The 17693-nt window shown below is 39.7% G+C and overlaps 5 protein-coding genes across 7 annotated transcripts; 2 read left to right on the top strand and 3 right to left on the bottom strand.

Moving 5' to 3' along the window:
- The first annotated feature begins 12 nt into the window (after nt 1-12).
- LOC114517371 (RNA polymerase II subunit A C-terminal domain phosphatase-like) lies at nt 13-3876 on the top strand. The gene is made up of 6 exons (XM_028537067.1): nt 13-300; nt 728-811; nt 881-971; nt 1042-1167; nt 1342-1583; nt 1703-3876. The coding sequence occupies exons 1-6, from the start codon at nt 32-34 to the stop codon at nt 3390-3392; spliced, it is 2502 nt and encodes an 833-aa protein (XP_028392868.1). The 5' UTR covers nt 13-31; the 3' UTR covers nt 3393-3876.
- A 13-nt stretch (nt 3877-3889) lies between these two features.
- On the bottom strand, nt 3890-6497 carry LOC114517373. Its single transcript, XM_028537069.1, has 4 exons — nt 5383-6497; nt 5108-5180; nt 4373-4741; nt 3890-4289 (listed from the first exon to the last, which is right to left on the bottom strand). The coding sequence occupies exons 1-4, from the start codon at nt 5415-5417 to the stop codon at nt 3903-3905; spliced, it is 864 nt and encodes a 287-aa protein (XP_028392870.1). The 5' UTR covers nt 5418-6497; the 3' UTR covers nt 3890-3902.
- A 531-nt stretch (nt 6498-7028) lies between these two features.
- Nucleotides 7029-8500, top strand: LOC114517372. Its single transcript, XM_028537068.1, has 3 exons — nt 7029-7177; nt 7248-7668; nt 7789-8500. The coding sequence occupies exons 1-3, from the start codon at nt 7148-7150 to the stop codon at nt 8361-8363; spliced, it is 1026 nt and encodes a 341-aa protein (XP_028392869.1). The 5' UTR covers nt 7029-7147; the 3' UTR covers nt 8364-8500.
- Nucleotides 8501-8535: 35 nt separating this feature from the next.
- Nucleotides 8536-14790, bottom strand: LOC114517370 (pyruvate dehydrogenase phosphatase regulatory subunit, mitochondrial-like). Of its 2 annotated transcripts, XM_028537064.1 has the most exons (17): nt 14601-14790; nt 14000-14155; nt 13528-13661; nt 13293-13374; nt 13116-13197; nt 12952-13033; nt 12574-12695; nt 12466-12486; nt 12141-12390; nt 11870-11994; nt 10585-10933; nt 10317-10444; nt 10076-10218; nt 9771-9978; nt 9551-9628; nt 9263-9445; nt 8536-9022 (listed from the first exon to the last, which is right to left on the bottom strand). In XM_028537064.1, exons 1-17 carry the CDS (start codon nt 14705-14707, stop codon nt 8717-8719), a joined length of 2556 nt encoding a protein of 851 aa, XP_028392865.1. In that variant the 5' UTR covers nt 14708-14790; the 3' UTR covers nt 8536-8716. The 2 variants fall into 2 exon arrangements, with proteins under 2 accessions (XP_028392865.1, XP_028392867.1); XM_028537066.1 differs by lacking the exon at nt 14601-14790 and having other exon boundaries at nt 8537-9022; nt 13528-13656; nt 14000-14113.
- Nucleotides 14791-14978: 188 nt separating this feature from the next.
- LOC114516996 lies at nt 14979-17641 on the bottom strand. Of its 2 annotated transcripts, none has more exons than XM_028536628.1 (8): nt 17304-17641; nt 16235-16296; nt 15952-16040; nt 15773-15870; nt 15566-15636; nt 15324-15382; nt 15208-15240; nt 14979-15117 (listed from the first exon to the last, which is right to left on the bottom strand). In XM_028536628.1, the coding sequence occupies exons 1-8, from the start codon at nt 17554-17556 to the stop codon at nt 15084-15086; spliced, it is 699 nt and encodes a 232-aa protein (XP_028392429.1). In that variant the 5' UTR covers nt 17557-17641; the 3' UTR covers nt 14979-15083. The 2 variants fall into 2 exon arrangements, with proteins under 2 accessions (XP_028392429.1, XP_028392430.1); XM_028536629.1 differs by lacking the exon at nt 17304-17641 and adding an exon at nt 16455-17266.
- Between the last annotated feature and the right edge of the window lie 52 nt (nt 17642-17693).

Below are 17693 nucleotides of genomic sequence, written 5' to 3'. Positions count from 1 at the left end.
AATACACCCGGGTCAACTCACTAGTCACTGCATGACATCCGTTCTCAAAATGGCGGAAAACTTTCAAGACTATGCGCAAAACGAACTTGTACTCTCTCGTTCCTCTCCTTGCCAGCTTTTGAAATGGAAAATATCTGCAAACCAGAAGATCTCGAAAGGTTCAATTCTTGCCGTGTACAAGAAAATAGCTGTAGAAAATCCCAAAGAATCGCAGATAGTTGTACTTCCAAAATTGAAGTCTGAATTTGGCGGTTCGGTGAAACGCTTGCTGGTCAACGAAGGAGAGCGTGTTAAACCGGGGTCTGTAAATATATCGACGCAATGTTTTGTTCCCAGCTTGTAGTCTCATGATTTCATTTAGAGGATTTTGTATGTTTGTATATGCTTTTGCGCACTTGCAGCAGGTTTGATAGCGAAAATGATATAAAATATTTTGCGTATTTATCTCGTATTTATCACACTGAGCTGGGCGAGTTTGGGCGGGAAATACAGGTGTCCCAAAACGAATCAGCACAGTTTGCTAAATCATTAGCAACAGAGGTATGTTTACACCAAGTGATATGTCAGGCCAGCACCAAAACAGATTGCTATGTGTAAATGCACCTTCAACTAAAGTAAAATTAAAATACTGGGGTTGTTTCCAGTTAGCAATAGGTTCAATACTGGGGTTGTTTCCAGTTAGCAATAGGTTCAATTCCCCCTAAACTGTATCGTTTATGCATTTCAGACAACCTGTGATATTGCTTGATGTTTGTGAACACAAAATTGTTATGAAAGAAATGTGTGCGGAATGTGGTCAAGATTTGCGACAGTAGGTGTTATGGATTTTACGTCTTCACAGCATGTGATTGATTTCACAATTAAATATTGGTATTTTCAGGGAACCTGGAATCCCAGGGCAGCTGAAGGAGCCGGTCAGTGCATCAGTTGCTTTGGTACATAATATTCCCGAGCTCAGAGTTAGCCAAAAGGTCAGATTTCTTTCTATTTCACCCACACCAATGTGAGATTGTACAACTGACATTTTGTCTCCACTTTCAGGAAGCAGAGATCTTGGCAAGAAAGGACAAGGAGATTTTGTTGAAAAATGGCAAACTAGTGCTTCTTGTAGATTTGGATCAAACATTGATTCACACAACAACTGAAAATGTTCACCCAGATATGAAGGTTGGAATGGATAGAATTTGGAGGATTATAATAAAGTCTAAAAATCTGAATGACTTTGATAACATAATGTACAAGGGCATGGGTCATTGAAACCCATTTTCGTGTACAAACAAACTTATTCTAGTTTCCCAGATTTGCAGAGGTTGTGACCATCATTAGAATTTCTCTTTATAGGATGTTTATCATTTTCAACTGTATGGCCAAAGCAATTGGTACCACACAAAGTTCAGACCTGGTTGGAAAAAATTCTTAGAGAATATGTCGAAGTGCTATGAGTTGCACATATTTACAATGGGTTCAAGGATGTACGCCCACACAATAGCACGCATGCTGGACCCATCCGGTGTCTTGTTCTCTGAGAGAATCCGTTCACGCGATGAAAGTTTTGATATGTTTTCAAAATATCGGGATCTCAGGTTTGTTAGAGGGTGAAATGGTTGGTATACCAGCTTAATAAAACTAATCTTATGATATGTGCGGTAGATAAAATCGAGGATTTGCAAAGATTTCTGATGTTTTGAAATATTTTCTTCAGAGCTCTGTTTCCCTGTGATGATTCAATGGTATGTATCATAGATGATCGTGAAGATATCTGGGATTGTGCTCCAAACCTAGTCACGGTCAAGCCATATCGATATTTCACAGGAACTGGGGATATCAATGCCCCTCCTGGATCGGAACAAGCATTCACACACCCCTCTGCAATACCATTGCACGAGAATGCCACTGAGGTTGGCGTCGAAGATTCCAAAGATGGAAAGGATGCTGATGAGATGGATAAGGAGAGTGAAGAGGTTATCGGGAAAAGCACAGAAACTTCGATGGATAATTCTGAGAAAAATGTATCTGATGTTTCTGAGAATACCTCAACAGAGGAAGATAAGTTGGAAGGTGGTGGAAGTGAAAGGAATGTAGTTGATGAAGTGAACCAACTGGAGTCAAACCCTATCGAAGAGAAAGAAAATAAGGATGGTGAAGTTGTCGCTGGAGAGAATAAACAATCTAAGTCAAATGGTGAGGATGTTGAAGAAACAGACGATGGTCATAATTCCGAGAAAGAGAACGACAATGTTAGCACACAGGTTTCCGATAAATCTCACGTGGGGGATACTATAGATGGGAACCATATCGAGGATCACGACGATTACCTCTTGTACTTGGAAGATATACTTCGTAGAATTCACAACAGTTTCTACGAAGTGGTTGCTTGGAATAAGCAAGCAGAGGAGAAAGGTGATGCCGCGGCTTCTGTTGCACCAGATCTGAGGTGTATCGTACCCGAGTTGCGACGAAATGTTTTAAGAGGAACGAACATCGTTTTCACCGGCGTTATACCGACGAACACGGCCCACGAGGAAAGCCAGGCGTGGAAAATTGCACAGCAATTTGGAGCAAATGTCAGCAAGGATTTGTTGACTCAAAAAAACACCTCTGAACGAAGTAAACGCACGACACATGTTATCGCTGCTAGACCAGGCACCGAGAAAGCTTGTCAGGCGTTAAGATCTCCCGCGGTTCGATTGGTCAATCCGAACTGGCTGTGGACATGCGCAGAGCGGTGGGATTGGGTGGACGAACGGTTGTTCCCGGTTGAGGACTATCACGAATACAAAGCTCAAAGGAACGACACTCCGACATCGTCCAGGCGAAGTACACCAAGACGCCAGCTTGGTGATGAGACGGGTTCTAAAAACAGTAAGATAACAGAGGAAGATGAATCGGATGAAACAGTCGATCACATCTCTGATGATAATTTGAAAATTGTCTTGAATCCGTTTTTGGGTTTCTCAAGAGGCGAAATGGAAGCGATGGACAAAGAAGTGGAAGATTTGATGAGATCCAGCGACGAAGAGGATGAAGATGATAAAGAAGACAGTAATAAACAAATTCTAGGAAGTGTCTCCAGTTCTAGTAATTCTACAGAGAATGGCAATGATATGTTGAAGAGTGAGCATTCTTTGGGCGAGGATCTTACTGATGGAAGTTTTCAAGGGGATTGCACGACCGACAACGCAGGAAATTTCTCGACAATCAAACAGAATCGTAACGAGGATGAAGGAAGCCCGTCGAAACGTCGCAAGCTGGATTTCGTGGAAGATAATGGAGACGAGGAGGGTAGTATGGGAGAGTTTAGTTCAGATGGGGATAGCAGTGGATCAAATAGCGGGGATGATGAGGGAAACGATATGGCTGCCATGTTAGAGGCGGAGTTGAATCGGCCATAACCTTCTGTAATCATTCAAAATATTTGTACCTAAGATCGTTCTTAGTTCTAAACTTACACTAAAATTTAAAAATTTACAAACCGTCGTCCGACAACACATACAGCACTCCTGTTAAGTTTTGAAGATTTGCTTACGGTTCATCTTGTTGTGTTTCGTTTGGAGAATGCAAACTACGATATTCACGTTTCTCCCACAATAAAGTCTCTATAACTGGTCATTTTACCTTCAGAGAAAAATAGGTGTACGTTTATTTTGTTCATAGTTATGACAATTGATAAAATGAATTGTTGTAATGTAACTGTATTATACTCAGTAATTGTCACGTGCACAAGTTTACTTGGAAGACATGGTTTAAAGTCAGTATTTAGTATACATGCACCATAATCGCCGCCAACAACGGTATAACTAAGTGTATTTTTGGGACTAAACTTATCTCAGTTACCAGACTTAAAACCGTTAAAATGCACGTTTTCTAAAAACGAAAAAAATGGAAATGGATTAAACGTTTTGCTAGTTGCTTTTGTCTCGACCCCACAGTCCTACAACGCGGTCTCTACTCGACATTCTCCCCCGTTGAGCACCGAAGTCATCGTAAGTCTCCGGAACGCACTCGTATACAACCCGCAAGTATTTGTACACCTGGGGTTTAGTGACATCATTGAGGAATAATCGGGTGGCAAAAAATTCACAACGTGATCGCCAGTTGCATGTTTCCCGCACTTTCATTAAAACGCGATCGTAGTCAAGGCTATATTGACGTGTACTGTGGTTGCTAGGGACATTCTGGGAACACGTGATGAAATCGTCTCGGCCCCAGAATGCATTCGTAATGTTTATTCTCTCGTCATGATCACAACCTAACCATGATTCTTCGCCTTCGCAAAATATTTTTGTTTTCTAAAGACAAAATATATCCAAAACAAGTTAAACAACGCCTAAACTCTTAGATTTTCCTAAAGATTTTTCCTGAAAGATCTTACCTCAGGTGAAGCGTGATCTGATACGTATTTCCGCTGTACGCCCCTTTGGTCATCTGCCTCCACATTACCATTATATCTGCGATCAGTTTTCTCTTCATTAGCATATTTAACGTCGCTATCATAAATTTTTTCATAGCCCGGAGTTCCCGGCTCTAGACTCTCCGAGCCTTTGTCCCCAACTGTACCTTTCTCACCCCTGTCACCCGAGGCACCGGGCGGTCCAGGGGGACCCACCCCTCCTCGGACAAGCAGGCCGATGGCGATGGGTTGCGTGAGGATTGCTTGAAACGCTCTGAGTTCCTCCAGCACGTCACTGGTTATTTGGTCGCCCAGGCGAAGTGTGTCAAAAGTTGAAGACCCAAACGTAGGCTAAATATGAAATGGGTACAATTGCATTTATACTCATTAATTAAGAAGTATAAGTTATGCCAAGTATATTGTTTGTCCTGTAAAAATAACATAAGAAATTACAGTATTTTATCACAACCACGTGAAGTTACACACAGATGTATTTTTACTGCCATCTTAGCAATGCCAATGGCATTTAATTAACCTGCATTTTTTCATCGGTTCAACAGGTGGTAATATTATAATGCTGTCGTAAGTTTAACAACAGCTTTCAAATACTTGTAATGACTTTTGATTGCATCAAGAGTCTGGTTTCAATGTTTTCTGGTTTCCTTTTTTAAATTAGCGAATACGACCTTATCCATGAAACACAAGTTGACAGCTTACCGTTATTTTAACACTAAGAAAACTTGTCGCCAAAAAAACAAGAAATGTGTAGCGCTTCCCTCGGTTTAAAAATCTACAAAGACGAAAGAAAAAATTGTATCACACATCTTACAAAAACGATAAATAATATATTTCTATGTAATATGTATAAGTACGTTCTACAAAGTTAAAATATAGTAAAAATGCCACAAACTGACGCAAATAACTACTGAATATAGCTATGCACGATACGAAATACAAACTGTATTCATGTCAGTTCAAATATTCGTACATACTTCATGGAAAATGAGCAACTTGTTCTTTGAATCATTTTATCACTTCTTGTATATAAAACAAATTCTTATAAGTTATGCAATCCTGCTTCGACGTTTAATATGTGTCGTTACATTTCTGTATTTCAGTCGTCTTGTGACACAAGCTTGATATTTACCAACAAAAGTCTGTTGTGAAGAGGTTTACTGAAGCATATCAAGAACAGGTGCTTTTCCCCCTGTCTTAGTCACAGATGAAGACCGGCATCTATTCACACTTTGACCAGATTTTATTCAACACGCAAATACCTAGAACTACCTTTTAGTGGATGTTCTTTTTCTTGCCAATCTGACTGGATCGTCCTTGGGTATACTTACTTTACTTCCTTGATTCACAACCCTAACATTGGCAGTCACAGAAACTTGACGTGAATGAACTACCATTCACTGTCATTGAAGTCTCAAGGCCAGCTATATACTGGACAGTTTTTTACCTTTGGGACTACTACCTCAGTTTTTTCTTCCCGTTCACCTTTCAAATCCTTCCTTCCAACACCTTCAGCATCATTAGACAGCCTTTTCCTTCCTGGAGTCACCAATCATTCCAGCAACGACCGTTTTGGCTGTCATTAGGACGCCTGCTCGGAAGCCAAATTTAATCCCGATTTCTTTTAACGGTTAATTTACAAGGCCTTAAACAAATTACGAATATTTCTCGGTAATATCAAGCAGTGCCTCTGTCAATATTTACCAAAGATCAATTTCATAATCAGAAAAACATTACAAACAAGACATCAGAGTCCAAAGGTTTCTTCGCCAGTGTATTCTTTTGACAAAAATGTACAAAATCTTTTTCAAAAACATACAACACTAGTTTTCGTGCGAAGTTCAACAAACCTCAGGATTATTTATTGCCTTAATTTGTCAAATCTTCACGACTCTTAACAATTTACTTAAAGCTAACTTAATCTTTAATGGCGCCGACCTATTAGTGACCAATTGTCCAGGTGATTAGTAAACGTCATTACGACATGCTAACTCAATACTGAACCTCACCGGAATCGATTAAACCGGTTATACAAAACGAATTATATATTTCGTTGTGTAAACACTTAAATAGTTCGGCTTGCAACACTCGCTCGCTTGAACAGGAGACTAAAGCCTTTTAAGTTCATTCAGCCACTCCAATATTGCTACAATCTTCATCGTCGGTGATTAATAGAAAATTAAGGAAGATACCAGCTCAAAAAGTCTAATTTCTGCTAATAAACACAGGAAACAAGCGACGATACAAATCTGTAAAGTTGATATTTAAAATGGTCTCAACTGACACGTCAAGGTAAGGTTGACAACCTTGTAACAAATGACAAGAAACACACAAGACGACGGAGACTTTTGGCAGCACGATCAAAACTCGCTAAAACATCTTCCATTTAGGAATATGGAGCATGTCACTATCAAGAACGAACAGAACCCGACAGCGACTGAAGACAGCTCTCCTGCACTAGAGGAAATATCGCGTCCGAAAGCATCAGTTTTTGAGCAAAGCGCTTTCCTAAACAAAGGGAACTCGTGCATTTATAAACCTTTAACATCGCCAAAGCTTCGACAAAGAAAGAGACCAATATCCATGTTTGATGTTCGACCAAGTGATGAGAAAGATGATATAATTGAAGTTGAAGAAATTTGCATCGAAACGGGAAGGCAGCAATTCGTTAGGGAACGTGTAACAGTTTTACCAGAATTGACAAGCTTTCCTGCAATAGCTCAGAATGAACTACCAGACGATATGCATACAGTTTCTATCGACCAATCAGAGGTAATTCGTCATGAAATTTTTCTCTATTAATCGCCTCGTTTATTAAACTGAAAATCCTATTATATTTTAGGTCATCGAGTCACGGCAACAAAAAGTCCTGACCAATGGATGGATGGGTGAGGGATCTAAATCACTCCGTATCCCCTCGTGCTCCACAACACCTCCTGTGTCCCCCAACAATCGGCGTAGATCCCTTGGCGTACTCAGGACGCCTGCATGGAGCCTAAGAATGTATCGGGATCCGAACAAAACGGAGTTCAGCCCACGTAGTCCATCATCAACGAGGCGAAGATCTCTTGTGCTTCCTCTGCCTCACGTGCCTGGCGAGAGTAGCCCGTGTTTCCTCAGAAGGAAACCACTGGTATCCCCTGATGTATCAGAGTTAACAACACCCAAAGTTTCGATGAACTTGAGTAAGTCAGCGGAAGAACTAGACAACTCGTGCGATGAACGATTGGACTTGCAGGTTGGAAACACGACACAAAGTGAAGGTATGTTGTTAAGAATTATTGTACATAAAGACAAACCATTTGGGCAACCGCTCGGCCTTTTAACAGCTGGTAATTATAAATATATTATAAATGAAGTCATTGTTTTTCAAATTTCAACAGATAACCATGGTTTTGACAGCGAACCGAGAGAAATGAAAACAGACTCTGAAGAAGAGTTTCAAGACTTTCGTCCCCGCTTGCGTAGCCGGTCATTGGATGATTCTTGCACACAAGCGAGAAAGAATGTTTTGCAAAACTTAATAGAACGACCACAGAACCCTCCTCGAAAAGACAGGCGAAAGTCGTTCGAAGTTTGGCTGACAGGCAAGGAACAAGAAACCATCAGAAAACTTCAAATGTTGACGCTGGAGAAGCAGCGAGCGACCGAGGAAGAAGCCAAGAGGAAGGAACAACGAAAAGGGAAGACGTATGAGGAATGGCTTGATGATAAAAACAACATGGCGGTCGTGAAAGACGCCGGTTCGAGTTTTAAAAACGAGGGAATGAGCAAAGAAGAAAGGCAGTTGATTGCTAAAAGACGATACGAAAAGTGGTTGATGGAAAAGGAGACACTGGATTTAGAAAAAGAGCGAGAAATGCTGGAAGAAGCGAAATTAAAGACAATTGAAATGCGAAAAAAATACGAGGAAAAGAAAAAGAAAAGAATTAAAGTTTTGATCAGTTCACCGTTTTAATGAAAATGCCGGTCAAACGATTGAAGAAGATGAACTGGTAATGTTAACACGATGGGCAAGATAAAGAATAATTGAGATCATTTTAATAATTTAGTTAAAAAGAACTGTTTCCTCAACGCTAATATATGACTTAACATTAGAAGAAACTTGACCAATCACTAACCCCCCTCCCCCCGCTAATCTTGACCCCTCCCGTAATCTTGATTTAGTTTTGAGATCATTCAAATTCCTGACGCTATCCAAGCTTCGTTTGTTTCCAATAAATCGCATTTCCCTAATGTATTCAGTCATAATTAAAAAATTAGACAGCCTAACTCCTAATTCCCACATCCACAAAAGCCAATCGCCCTCAGTCACTCGCTTCTCAGAACGCGAACATCGACTGGGTAACGCTGATTGGCTATTTCTATCTCGAACTCCATGCCCGCAACGTCATCACGACCTTCGGGAAGCTCGATCGTAGCCATGGCAACAGGGTTGTTACCTTTAAAACCACAGGCGGCTGAAGTTGTCATACCAACAATCGCGTCGTCATGCAGCAATGGTTCGCCTCCCCAGGGAAAATTATCATCGTCATGACAACGCATGCTGACGTGTACGAGACGTTTGTTTGAGGAAGCATGTGATAAAATGTCCAGGTCGGAAATAAACTCCGTTTTCTAAATTGACAAATCCGAAATCATCGTTGGAACGTTGGTAGAGTAAATATGTTGGAAACAATGTTTCCTGTTTGTCAACCGTAAGGAAACATGGCTGGGAAACTATGTTTCCTGGTTTGACCATATTCAGGAAACATGGGTAAGCATTATTCCCTACTTTTTCCACCTTCAGAAAACATGGCTTAGTAAAAATGTTTCCTGGTTTGGTTTCTTTTAATTTTTAAAGAATAATAAACATACCTTTGAAAGATCAACCAGTGAATTCAAACCAGCATTTTGAGGTAAAACAAATTGGGTTAGTTCAGCACCAACGGCCGGAATACCATCTTCAATGTGGATAGAATTCAAAGCATAAAGTCCAACGTTGGTAATATTGTGTTTCCTGCCTGACTCTGCAAACTGGTTGTACAGATTTCGCAGAAACTATGCAACAGTTGAAAAACAAGCTTGTTAACTATTGAGAAGAGTTAGTATTGAAAATACATTAGCTTTTCGAGAGCAATGATTGGTAACATTATATTTACATACCTCAGGAGACAGGAACAATTTCCACTCGTCGCTACCCCGAGCAACAAGAACATCAGAAGCATAACCTACGTCGATTCTCTGACAAGGAAGAAAAAAAGATTCGTTATTTTCATAGATATATTGTGCTGTATGTAGAAGGTTATCTCTGGGTATCGGTGGATCTATAGGAGCAACAGTTTAGGGGAAACATTAGTGAAGTTAGTCATGTTCTCATTTGTACCTTTATGGAATTAAGCGGGAAATCTTCAGAGTCCAATGACGTTTGTGTAAGCGATTGTAGAAGTTCCGTGGATGCTGGACCAATCAGAAACAAGCCTGAATAATGTGACGTCACATCAGCCACTGTTATATCGTCATAATTCTTAGAATAGTCAGAAATCCAAGAAAGGAGTCTCGTTGCCTGTTTTATGGAATCGATCAAATAAAATCTAAAATAAATTAAATTAAAAGTTGATGTGCAGCCTCTTATTGAGGCATTTCAGCCATTGAATTTTGAGTATCTTTCGCATGACAGATCAAACCTACCTGTCATTCGTCAGTCTGTACAACGTAGAAAAACCTTCAATCCCCCCCTTGGGGTTTAGAAGCAAAGTTTGAACCACCATGCCGGGTGGGACGTCGACATTGTTGGAACATAAAAACTGGAGCAAGTTTACCGCTGAACTGCCCTGTGAGATAAAATAGATGAGGTGAAAATGGGAATGGGAAACTAGAATGGGCACGATGAAAACAAAAAACTTTAAAGTGGAAGTGAAGTCAAACTTACGGTTATTTCAATTTTCAGCGTAGCAGAGATATCAGCAACTCCGACGCCAGAGGTACATGCTTCCACTTCAGTTTTCACATTATTAAACCATTTTGGCTTGCCGAATGTTGCAAAGTTGCCCTGTGGGTCTAGAAATGCGAAATATTATTCCTATACGGTATGCAAACATGAATATGTGAATGTGATATGCAGTCTATATACGCCCCTGGAAACTATACGAATTCCTGGCGGAACTGGCGGTACAAGAGATTGCTCTCTAAACACTCACCGATGCCATCGCGTGAGAACCACGCGGGACATTCCCATCCCATGACGCAAGTCCACGAAGCACCTTGAGTCTGCAGTGCATCGTAAAGTGGTGAAGACTTCATGTTGCGTGGGGCAGGAGGCACACTGGCTGGATACGGGAGAGCATATTGGTACCCAACAGTTTTCGAGACTGAGTCTCGGAGGTACGTCTTGTTGTTATGGTAAGGAGAAAATCGTTTGATGTCGATGGACGAGAGGTCCATGGTCGAACTCTTGTTCTTAATCCACTCCGCTAGAGCGCGGCCAATCCCTGCAGCACTGACCACACCACGCGAGTTCATTGCGCAAGCAATATAGTAATTATCAATCTGTAATGAAAAAAAGGCAAAATCATAAGTCTCAATATAACCAGGGAGCAGCGTGGCAGCGTCTTCAAACAACTTAGCATCAAATGTGGTATATTATTACAACTGCCTAAAATAGACAAAACACTTCGCGACGTTTCGACCTGAGGGCCTTCGTCAGGAGAGTTAGTATGACTCTGACCCTACTCTGGAACTATAAATTTGATCGAGCACGGACGCTATACAGTGTGTATCAAAAAAATTCGAATCCAACTTTGACAGGCTGCTGTGTAATAAATTCTAAAGTAAACGATATAATTTTTATATGGCGACAAAGATTAGCTTATTTAGTTTGCGATTATACCGTTCTTATATCGACACGACCAAAATTGGCCGAGTTATCGTCTTTTAAAAATTGTTCCAATTGGGAATTCGAAGTGAGACCTCCAGACAAAAGAAAATGCAAATTTAAACAATAAATGTTCGTTGTTCCGTGCTTAATTGAGGCATTGTCTTCCTCAAAGCTGTCGTTGAACATTGAATAAGCAGAATTTTTGCGATAAATTTGCATTTTCGTTTTCAGTAATAATTAGATTTTAAAGCCCTTTGGGACTAACTATCAAGAAAACAAACGTCCAATTCCCATCTGCGGAAAATTGTGATTTTTATGAACTTTTTTTGTCGAACCAGTACTCCTTCACTTTTCAACTAAATTACACGTACAACGTGTCATTTGAAAGAGAAATAAATGAACTTCACAATGGTATAAAAATCAACCAAATTTGTCAAATATATTTTGCATTATTACACGAAAAATTTCGATTCGAATTTTTTTGATACACCCTTTACAAAAGTCGGTCCTAAAACACAAGACACCCCCAAGACACCCTCTCCCCAAGACACCCTACCCCCAAGACATCCTGCCTCCAAGACACACCCCCCCCCATTATTTTTGCATACCTCTGGAACTTCACCGATAAGAATTTTACCGTCAGGGGTGAAACTCTCAGGTCCATTCACCATCTGACGTATTTCTGCATTCTCAATCGGCGGAAAGCGATGTATGATTTCTTTCAAGAGAACCTCTAAACGATACAGTTCATGCTGATAAGAAATGATTTCCCTCAAGAAGACCACAAGACGTTACAGTGCGAAGTCATCCCTGGCTGTTTGTTATCCACTGGAAAGCAAAATCGTCCAGCGTCAGACACAGTGCAATGATTTAACTCACCAAAGTGGTCCCAGTCTTCGGAAAACAGTTGAAACTCAAATTTTTCTGGAATCTTATCATCATAAAAGATGGGTTTAGCTTTCGGCTCAAAGCCCCCGGCAAGAATGCCTCCGTTCCATTCTCGGAAGTACGTCCAGCCATCAGCATCTCGTAGTACTGGCAACATAGGATCAATTTCCGGTAATGGTTTTGTTACTATGTAGAAATGTTCCGCCGAATGAAGTGGCACGTGTACAACGGGCTCACTTTTCTGCGAAAAATTTTATAATCATCAATTTTCTTGGATGAAAGCCTTTGAATAAAATATGTGCAACTGCCAACTTACCAAACCAAGTTCTCTGGCCCACTGTACATAGATAAAAATGAAGCCAATTTTAGTACATTATCAACATACTTATTATTAAAAACTTGGGGTTGATATTATATGAAGTACCTGCCCTGCACAGTTGACAAAGATTTCACAGTCTATTTTGCCTTTATTTGTGGTGATGCTTGAGATGGTATTGTTTTTAGTCTGAATACTTTCTACTGTAACACCTTCACGAATCTCAACACCTAAGCATAACACACAAAAAATTACTTTAAAAATTATCATAAAAAAATCTTTATAGTCCCCCCATTTGTCAGGAAAGAGTAACAATTTGTGGATCAACAGTTTGTGGAGGTTAATCACTTAACAACCCCCACTAACCCCCCCCTCCTTACCAATTGCACTCCCACCAACCCCCCCCCTCCTTACCAATTGGACTCATAGTAAACAATAATTACTATAATAACTGTTTAATTCAAGATTAATTTATATTTTAATTACCAAGCATCTTAGCACCCTTTGCTAATGATTGAGTTATGTCCATTCCCATCCCAACACCATCATCAGGAAACCACAAAACACCCTGCAATTAATAGAAATTACCTGATTCTGCTAGCTATTATTAACATTTCAGAGGCACAAAGTTTGAATGCAGAATGTCTAACCGTAAGATCATCAGTCCTCATGTTAGGCCATTTCTTCCCAGCCTCTGTTGGGGAAATAAATTCACTTCTAACACCAAAGGCCCTATGGTGATATTTAGAATTTATGATACAACAATAGTAAGATAGTAAGACAATAATGCTCATTCTAACACCTGAAAACAATGCATTTGAGCATACCTAGCCTTTCCATGTTGACGTTTTAAGAAAGTCAATCTATCCTGTGTTCGAGCCAATGAAAGACTTCCACATTGTTTCCAGCCTTGAAAGTTGAAATTATATATACATATATATTTCGTGTAACATTACCTTTACGGTCTGCTAACATGAATACATGTAAAATTAGCTCTGCCCCCTCCCACTTAACAATCTTCCGCTGTCCTTGGTTTATTTGGCTAACCCAAGTATTACATACTTGTTCCCAGTCCAGTTTCCTTCTCCAAATCCCTGTATAATTCAACACCATAATTTGCCAAAAGAGTCTCAACTGAGGTGTTTTTCATTATACCAAGAAGTGATGCAGCATGCCATGTTGTCCCACATGCTAAACTAATCAAGAGGAAGTTATTTTTTAACCAGCAATGAATTGCTAAAACCTTGTTTTACAACCTAATCTACACTTATCAGGGCCTAAGTTTATGGTGCTCCCAAATCAGGGAGCCCAACTCTTAAAGATATGCATGTTCTTGAATCTTGATTGAAAATGAATTTTTGTCTCAAAGAGTACTGATATAATTCTCCATTTTGTAGGTATTTTAATATAGTGAATTTAAACTACCAATGGCATTACTAAATTATGTATACAGATTCTACAAAACATTGAAACAAGAAGCCCCCCCTCCCATTTCCTTTCATACTAAGAAAGAACTCTCTTCTCAATTGCTTACCTTCCTTGTTCCAAAAGGACAACATTGGTCAAACCAAGTTTTGCCAAATGATATGCCACAGCACAGCCAACAATCCCTCCACCACAGACAACAATTTGACTGGATGAAGGAAGGTCTGCCTCCTTTTCCACAACTGGGGTTTCATTTGATATTTTCCTTAAATAAACAACATTAAATTTCCTTAAGTATTGATTGTGGCTATGCACTGATGTACAAAGACAGGGGTGGTGGTGGTGAGACGCTGGTCAATATTCGCTAAGCCGCTGAAATCTTGTTAGATTTCCCCCTCCTGGAATAAATTTTGTAATTAATAAAATCAGGTGGGGCTGTTTACGTGCATCCGACCGAATCTGGCATAAAAATGACAAAATCTGGTCATCCTGCTGGATGTAGCCCACCAAAGCACAAGATTAGTAACAAGACCACCAACATTATCTCATGACTATGATACTTTTATTAGTTTAAAGGGTCTTGAATAGAAGATTTGTATAGTAGAAACATTTGTAGAAGAGCATTTTATCACTGTAATTTAATAGTACATTATCTCGAGTGCACTCTTATAAAATGCCTCGGAAAATTATGCAAAATACTTAAAGTTTACCTTGCTAAAAGTTTGTCGAAGCGATATGTTCTTGGCTGGAGCTTCCATCGTCCCAAATACGAGTATTTACTCGTGAAATTTGTAAGAAATTTGCTTGCATTCTGCATGTTCAAATGTACAACGGTCGATGGTTTCGAATAATGATTCTTCAATGTTCAACCACAACCTGACCTTCAACCTTAGGTTTGCTATTTATGCTAATTTATCCCGGTTACAACATCCGTAAACCAGTCTTGAACTGGATTATATGGTGTTACCAGCCTCGTACCCAGGCGCTTTATTGGAAAGCAGTAGTTTGACTGAATAGTATTGTTTAGGATTGTAGACTGATCCCCAGATAAATTGAAGACCCAAAACAAACACGAAGTTATTTAGGTTCAAAAGTGAACGTGATAAAGATTAATGATTAATCTATATTACAAAAACAGCAAACGAATTAAATGTTTATTTTCAAAAGTCTTCCTTTGGATTCAGATTGATATATTAAGGTTTCCACGATCTGGAAGCGATATTTTCACTGCAAAAAGAAACAAAGGCAAAATGTGAAAATTCAGCATATGAAAGCGAAACTTTTTTATTGTATATGAAAACGGATGAGGCAATATACCTGTACATTGGGTGGGCGTCCCTGTATCGAGAGCTTTAGAAGTGAAAATAAGAAGTTAGTATTGTTAAAAATATTATTGAATCTCGTCAGAAGATTGAAATGAAATATCAGCTTACTATGTATTGGCAGGAATCGGTCTGATTCCAGTCCAGTCAACAAAATGAAATCTCGAATACTATAAGGAGGTGAGGAGACGAAATGTCAACACTCATGACTTGAGGAAATTCACAATTTACCTTGTTTAAATGAAGCTCCATCCTCGCAAGCCAGGCTCTAGCGTGGGCCGTGGAGCGTAGGTAAAAGAATCTGGCTTGCGAGGTTGATGAAGCTCGACTTTTTTAACGTAATATATATTCACCTGCTCCGGACGCACGTGAGGTGGAATGTATTGAAACTTGTATCTCTTGGAAAAAGAGCTTTCATCTGGTTCTAAACACCGGGGAAAAAGAAAATAAGATGCTGCCGATTATGAAGGAACAAGAGCTTTATTATTCCTTCGAAATGTTTTGGAAAGATAAACGATTCTTTGGAGAACGGAAAATCGTAGAAAGGAGTAATTTGATACCTCTGCGAAAAGCCGGGAAGAGTTCTCCTAACTTATCAGGATGCATCCTTCGCAGATCACTTCCAAAACCAGAGTTAGTGTATGGTCTTTGACTTTGACTGCATCAAGAAACAATATCATCAAACTGATTATTCATATCGCTATCTGAAGACCTTTTTCGTATACATCTTAATATTTACCTGGTGCGAGACGCTTCATGCAAAGACCTTGTTTCAGGTCGACCATAATCCGTAGCTGGACGTTGTTTGCTCTCGTTTTCTACGTTAAACTAAAAAGAAATTTGCAACGAAAGAATATTAAAAACGTCGATGCTCTTTCCAGCTTAATTTCCAGACGTTAGTAACGAGAATGCTTCCTTAGCAACACTCATTGTAGAATGAACCAGTCCCGATTCTCACAAGTTATCCGCTTGCAATTATAGCATCTTTAGGCATAATGTATTTACAAAAATAGTTTTCTCACCTCCTCTCGAAGAGGCTCTTTCGTCTTCCTGAATAAAGTCACAGCAGCATGTCGAAAATCGTCTGTTTGTAGACAGAAAAAACCCCAAAAATTATAAACAAACAGGACATGATAAAACCTACGATAAAATAAGTTAGATACAGTTAAATTATCATTTAACTACTCATGTTCCAAGGCTGATTTTAATCGATGAACAGTTGGGATAATTAAAATAGGATACCTCTGGTAAGGTTTGTAGTCGTTCTACAATGTTCATAAGGTAGTTTCTCAGAGACAGTGTCCATGTCCATACGTCGAAAGGTCGGCAAGTGTGGATGATAAAGTCCCTCTTTTGCAGAGGCGAGCATTACCGTTCCACGATTAAATTTAGGTCCTTCCAACGAAGGGAACTGTGTTTGCGAACTGTAATACATTTTATCGCTCGACAAAAACTGATTTTATCAGCTGGTTCAAGCTCTCGCAATGTTTGGCCTCAAGACTCCGCTATTTCCAAAACAAATATGACCGTGTAAAATAATCCACTGAACGAGGTTTTGGACCAATTAGCGCGCGCGTTTCAATGGAGATAAAGGCAATTATTGACGCAAGATGATTGAAATGTTTTGTATACATATTTTACGACGATACTTCAAGTCGCAGTTCAACATTTCTGCATGATTATACAAATATTCTGAAGGGAACAGAGTTTTGAAAAATGCTCAAGTGTTCCCGTTGCTGAACCTACAAATGTTTTAATTTAATAAGTCAGGAGGACTAAACCACTATGTCTATGACCTGCTGGCTTCGATGTTGTTACTTCACGGTTGTCAAAGCAACCGTGAGTTTTACCAGCAGTTATATTTTATGAATTATGAAATATATTTAGATAAAAACGTTTTGATGCATAGAATTGATTTGTGAACGCTTGTGGTTGTGGCTTAATAATTCGTAAGGCATGTAGTTTAGGCTGAATTGAAAATGAAGAAGACTGAAGTCTGAACACTGATGGTAATCATTGACAGTTTCCCAACAACCTCTCCTGTAAAGTATCGAAAAACTATAAATATAAGATTCTCTTTCTCAATATTACCGACTGATCTCGACGTGGACGTCCTACAGTGTTCTATGGGGAGCTTGTGCAACGATTCATCCATATCTAGTCTACGATATGATGGTGGTTTAGGATGCAGCATTCCTTCTTTAACAGCAACTAGCATTCTCCGCGGTTTCTCGTAGCTGTAGTCAGTGCCGTGCGGACGAACATTTGTGTGTCGAGAATACCTATCTCCTTGCCTGTCATAGCCATACCATCTGTGACCAGGACGGTTCTGTAAACGCGACATTTTAAAGAACGCCAGCAAAAATTTGTCGGGGTCAAACCTCGGGTGAACCGTGGTCAAATATACTAGAGTCCGTTTACCCGACCGGTCAATCGATATTATCAATACCCGTGAAAACAGTTAATGGTACCGTCATGAAT

This window comes from Dendronephthya gigantea, unplaced genomic scaffold, assembly GCF_004324835.1.
Source record: "Dendronephthya gigantea isolate DGI-Jeju-01 unplaced genomic scaffold, DenGig_1.0 000007F, whole genome shotgun sequence".
Classification (NCBI taxonomy): domain Eukaryota; kingdom Metazoa; phylum Cnidaria; class Anthozoa; order Malacalcyonacea; family Nephtheidae; genus Dendronephthya; species Dendronephthya gigantea.
The sequence above is the reverse complement of the archived record's forward strand: the minus strand, read 5'-3'. Positions and strand labels throughout refer to the sequence as shown.

Coding starts and splice junctions, on each gene's coding strand:
- LOC114517371 (XM_028537067.1), top strand. CDS start 32: ATGACATCCGTTCTCAAAATGGCGGAAAACTTTCAAGACTATGCGCAA. Junction 301..727: donor GGAGAGCGTGTTAAACCGGG/GTCTGTAAATAT, acceptor TATGCATTTCAG/ACAACCTGTGATATTGCTTG. Junction 972..1,041: donor AGCTCAGAGTTAGCCAAAAG/GTCAGATTTCTT, acceptor CTCCACTTTCAG/GAAGCAGAGATCTTGGCAAG.
- LOC114517373 (XM_028537069.1), bottom strand. CDS start 5,417: ATGATTCAAAGAACAAGTTGCTCATTTTCCATGAA. Junction 4,742..5,107: donor TTCTTAGTGTTAAAATAACG/GTAAGCTGTCAA, acceptor TTTCATATTTAG/CCTACGTTTGGGTCTTCAAC. Junction 4,290..4,372: donor CAGATCACGCTTCACCTGAG/GTAAGATCTTTC, acceptor TTTTGTCTTTAG/AAAACAAAAATATTTTGCGA.
- LOC114517372 (XM_028537068.1), top strand. CDS start 7,148: ATGCATACAGTTTCTATCGACCAATCAGAG. Junction 7,178..7,247: donor TTTCTATCGACCAATCAGAG/GTAATTCGTCAT, acceptor ATTATATTTTAG/GTCATCGAGTCACGGCAACA. Junction 7,669..7,788: donor AAACACGACACAAAGTGAAG/GTATGTTGTTAA, acceptor AAATTTCAACAG/ATAACCATGGTTTTGACAGC.
- LOC114517370 (XM_028537064.1), bottom strand. CDS start 14,707: ATGCAGAATGCAAGCAAATTTCTTACAAATTTCACGAGTAAATACTCG. Junction 13,662..13,999: donor GTCCTTTTGGAACAAGGAAG/GTAAGCAATTGA, acceptor CCTCTTGATTAG/TTTAGCATGTGGGACAACAT. Junction 12,696..12,951: donor AAAGGGTGCTAAGATGCTTG/GTAATTAAAATA, acceptor TGTTATGCTTAG/GTGTTGAGATTCGTGAAGGT.
- LOC114516996 (XM_028536628.1), bottom strand. CDS start 17,556: ATGTCGCGTTTACAGAACCGTCCTGGTCACAGATGGTATGGCTATGAC. Junction 15,871..15,951: donor CATGAAGCGTCTCGCACCAG/GTAAATATTAAG, acceptor TTCTTGATGCAG/TCAAAGTCAAAGACCATACA. Junction 15,383..15,565: donor CTCACGTGCGTCCGGAGCAG/GTGAATATATAT, acceptor ACCTCCTTATAG/TATTCGAGATTTCATTTTGT.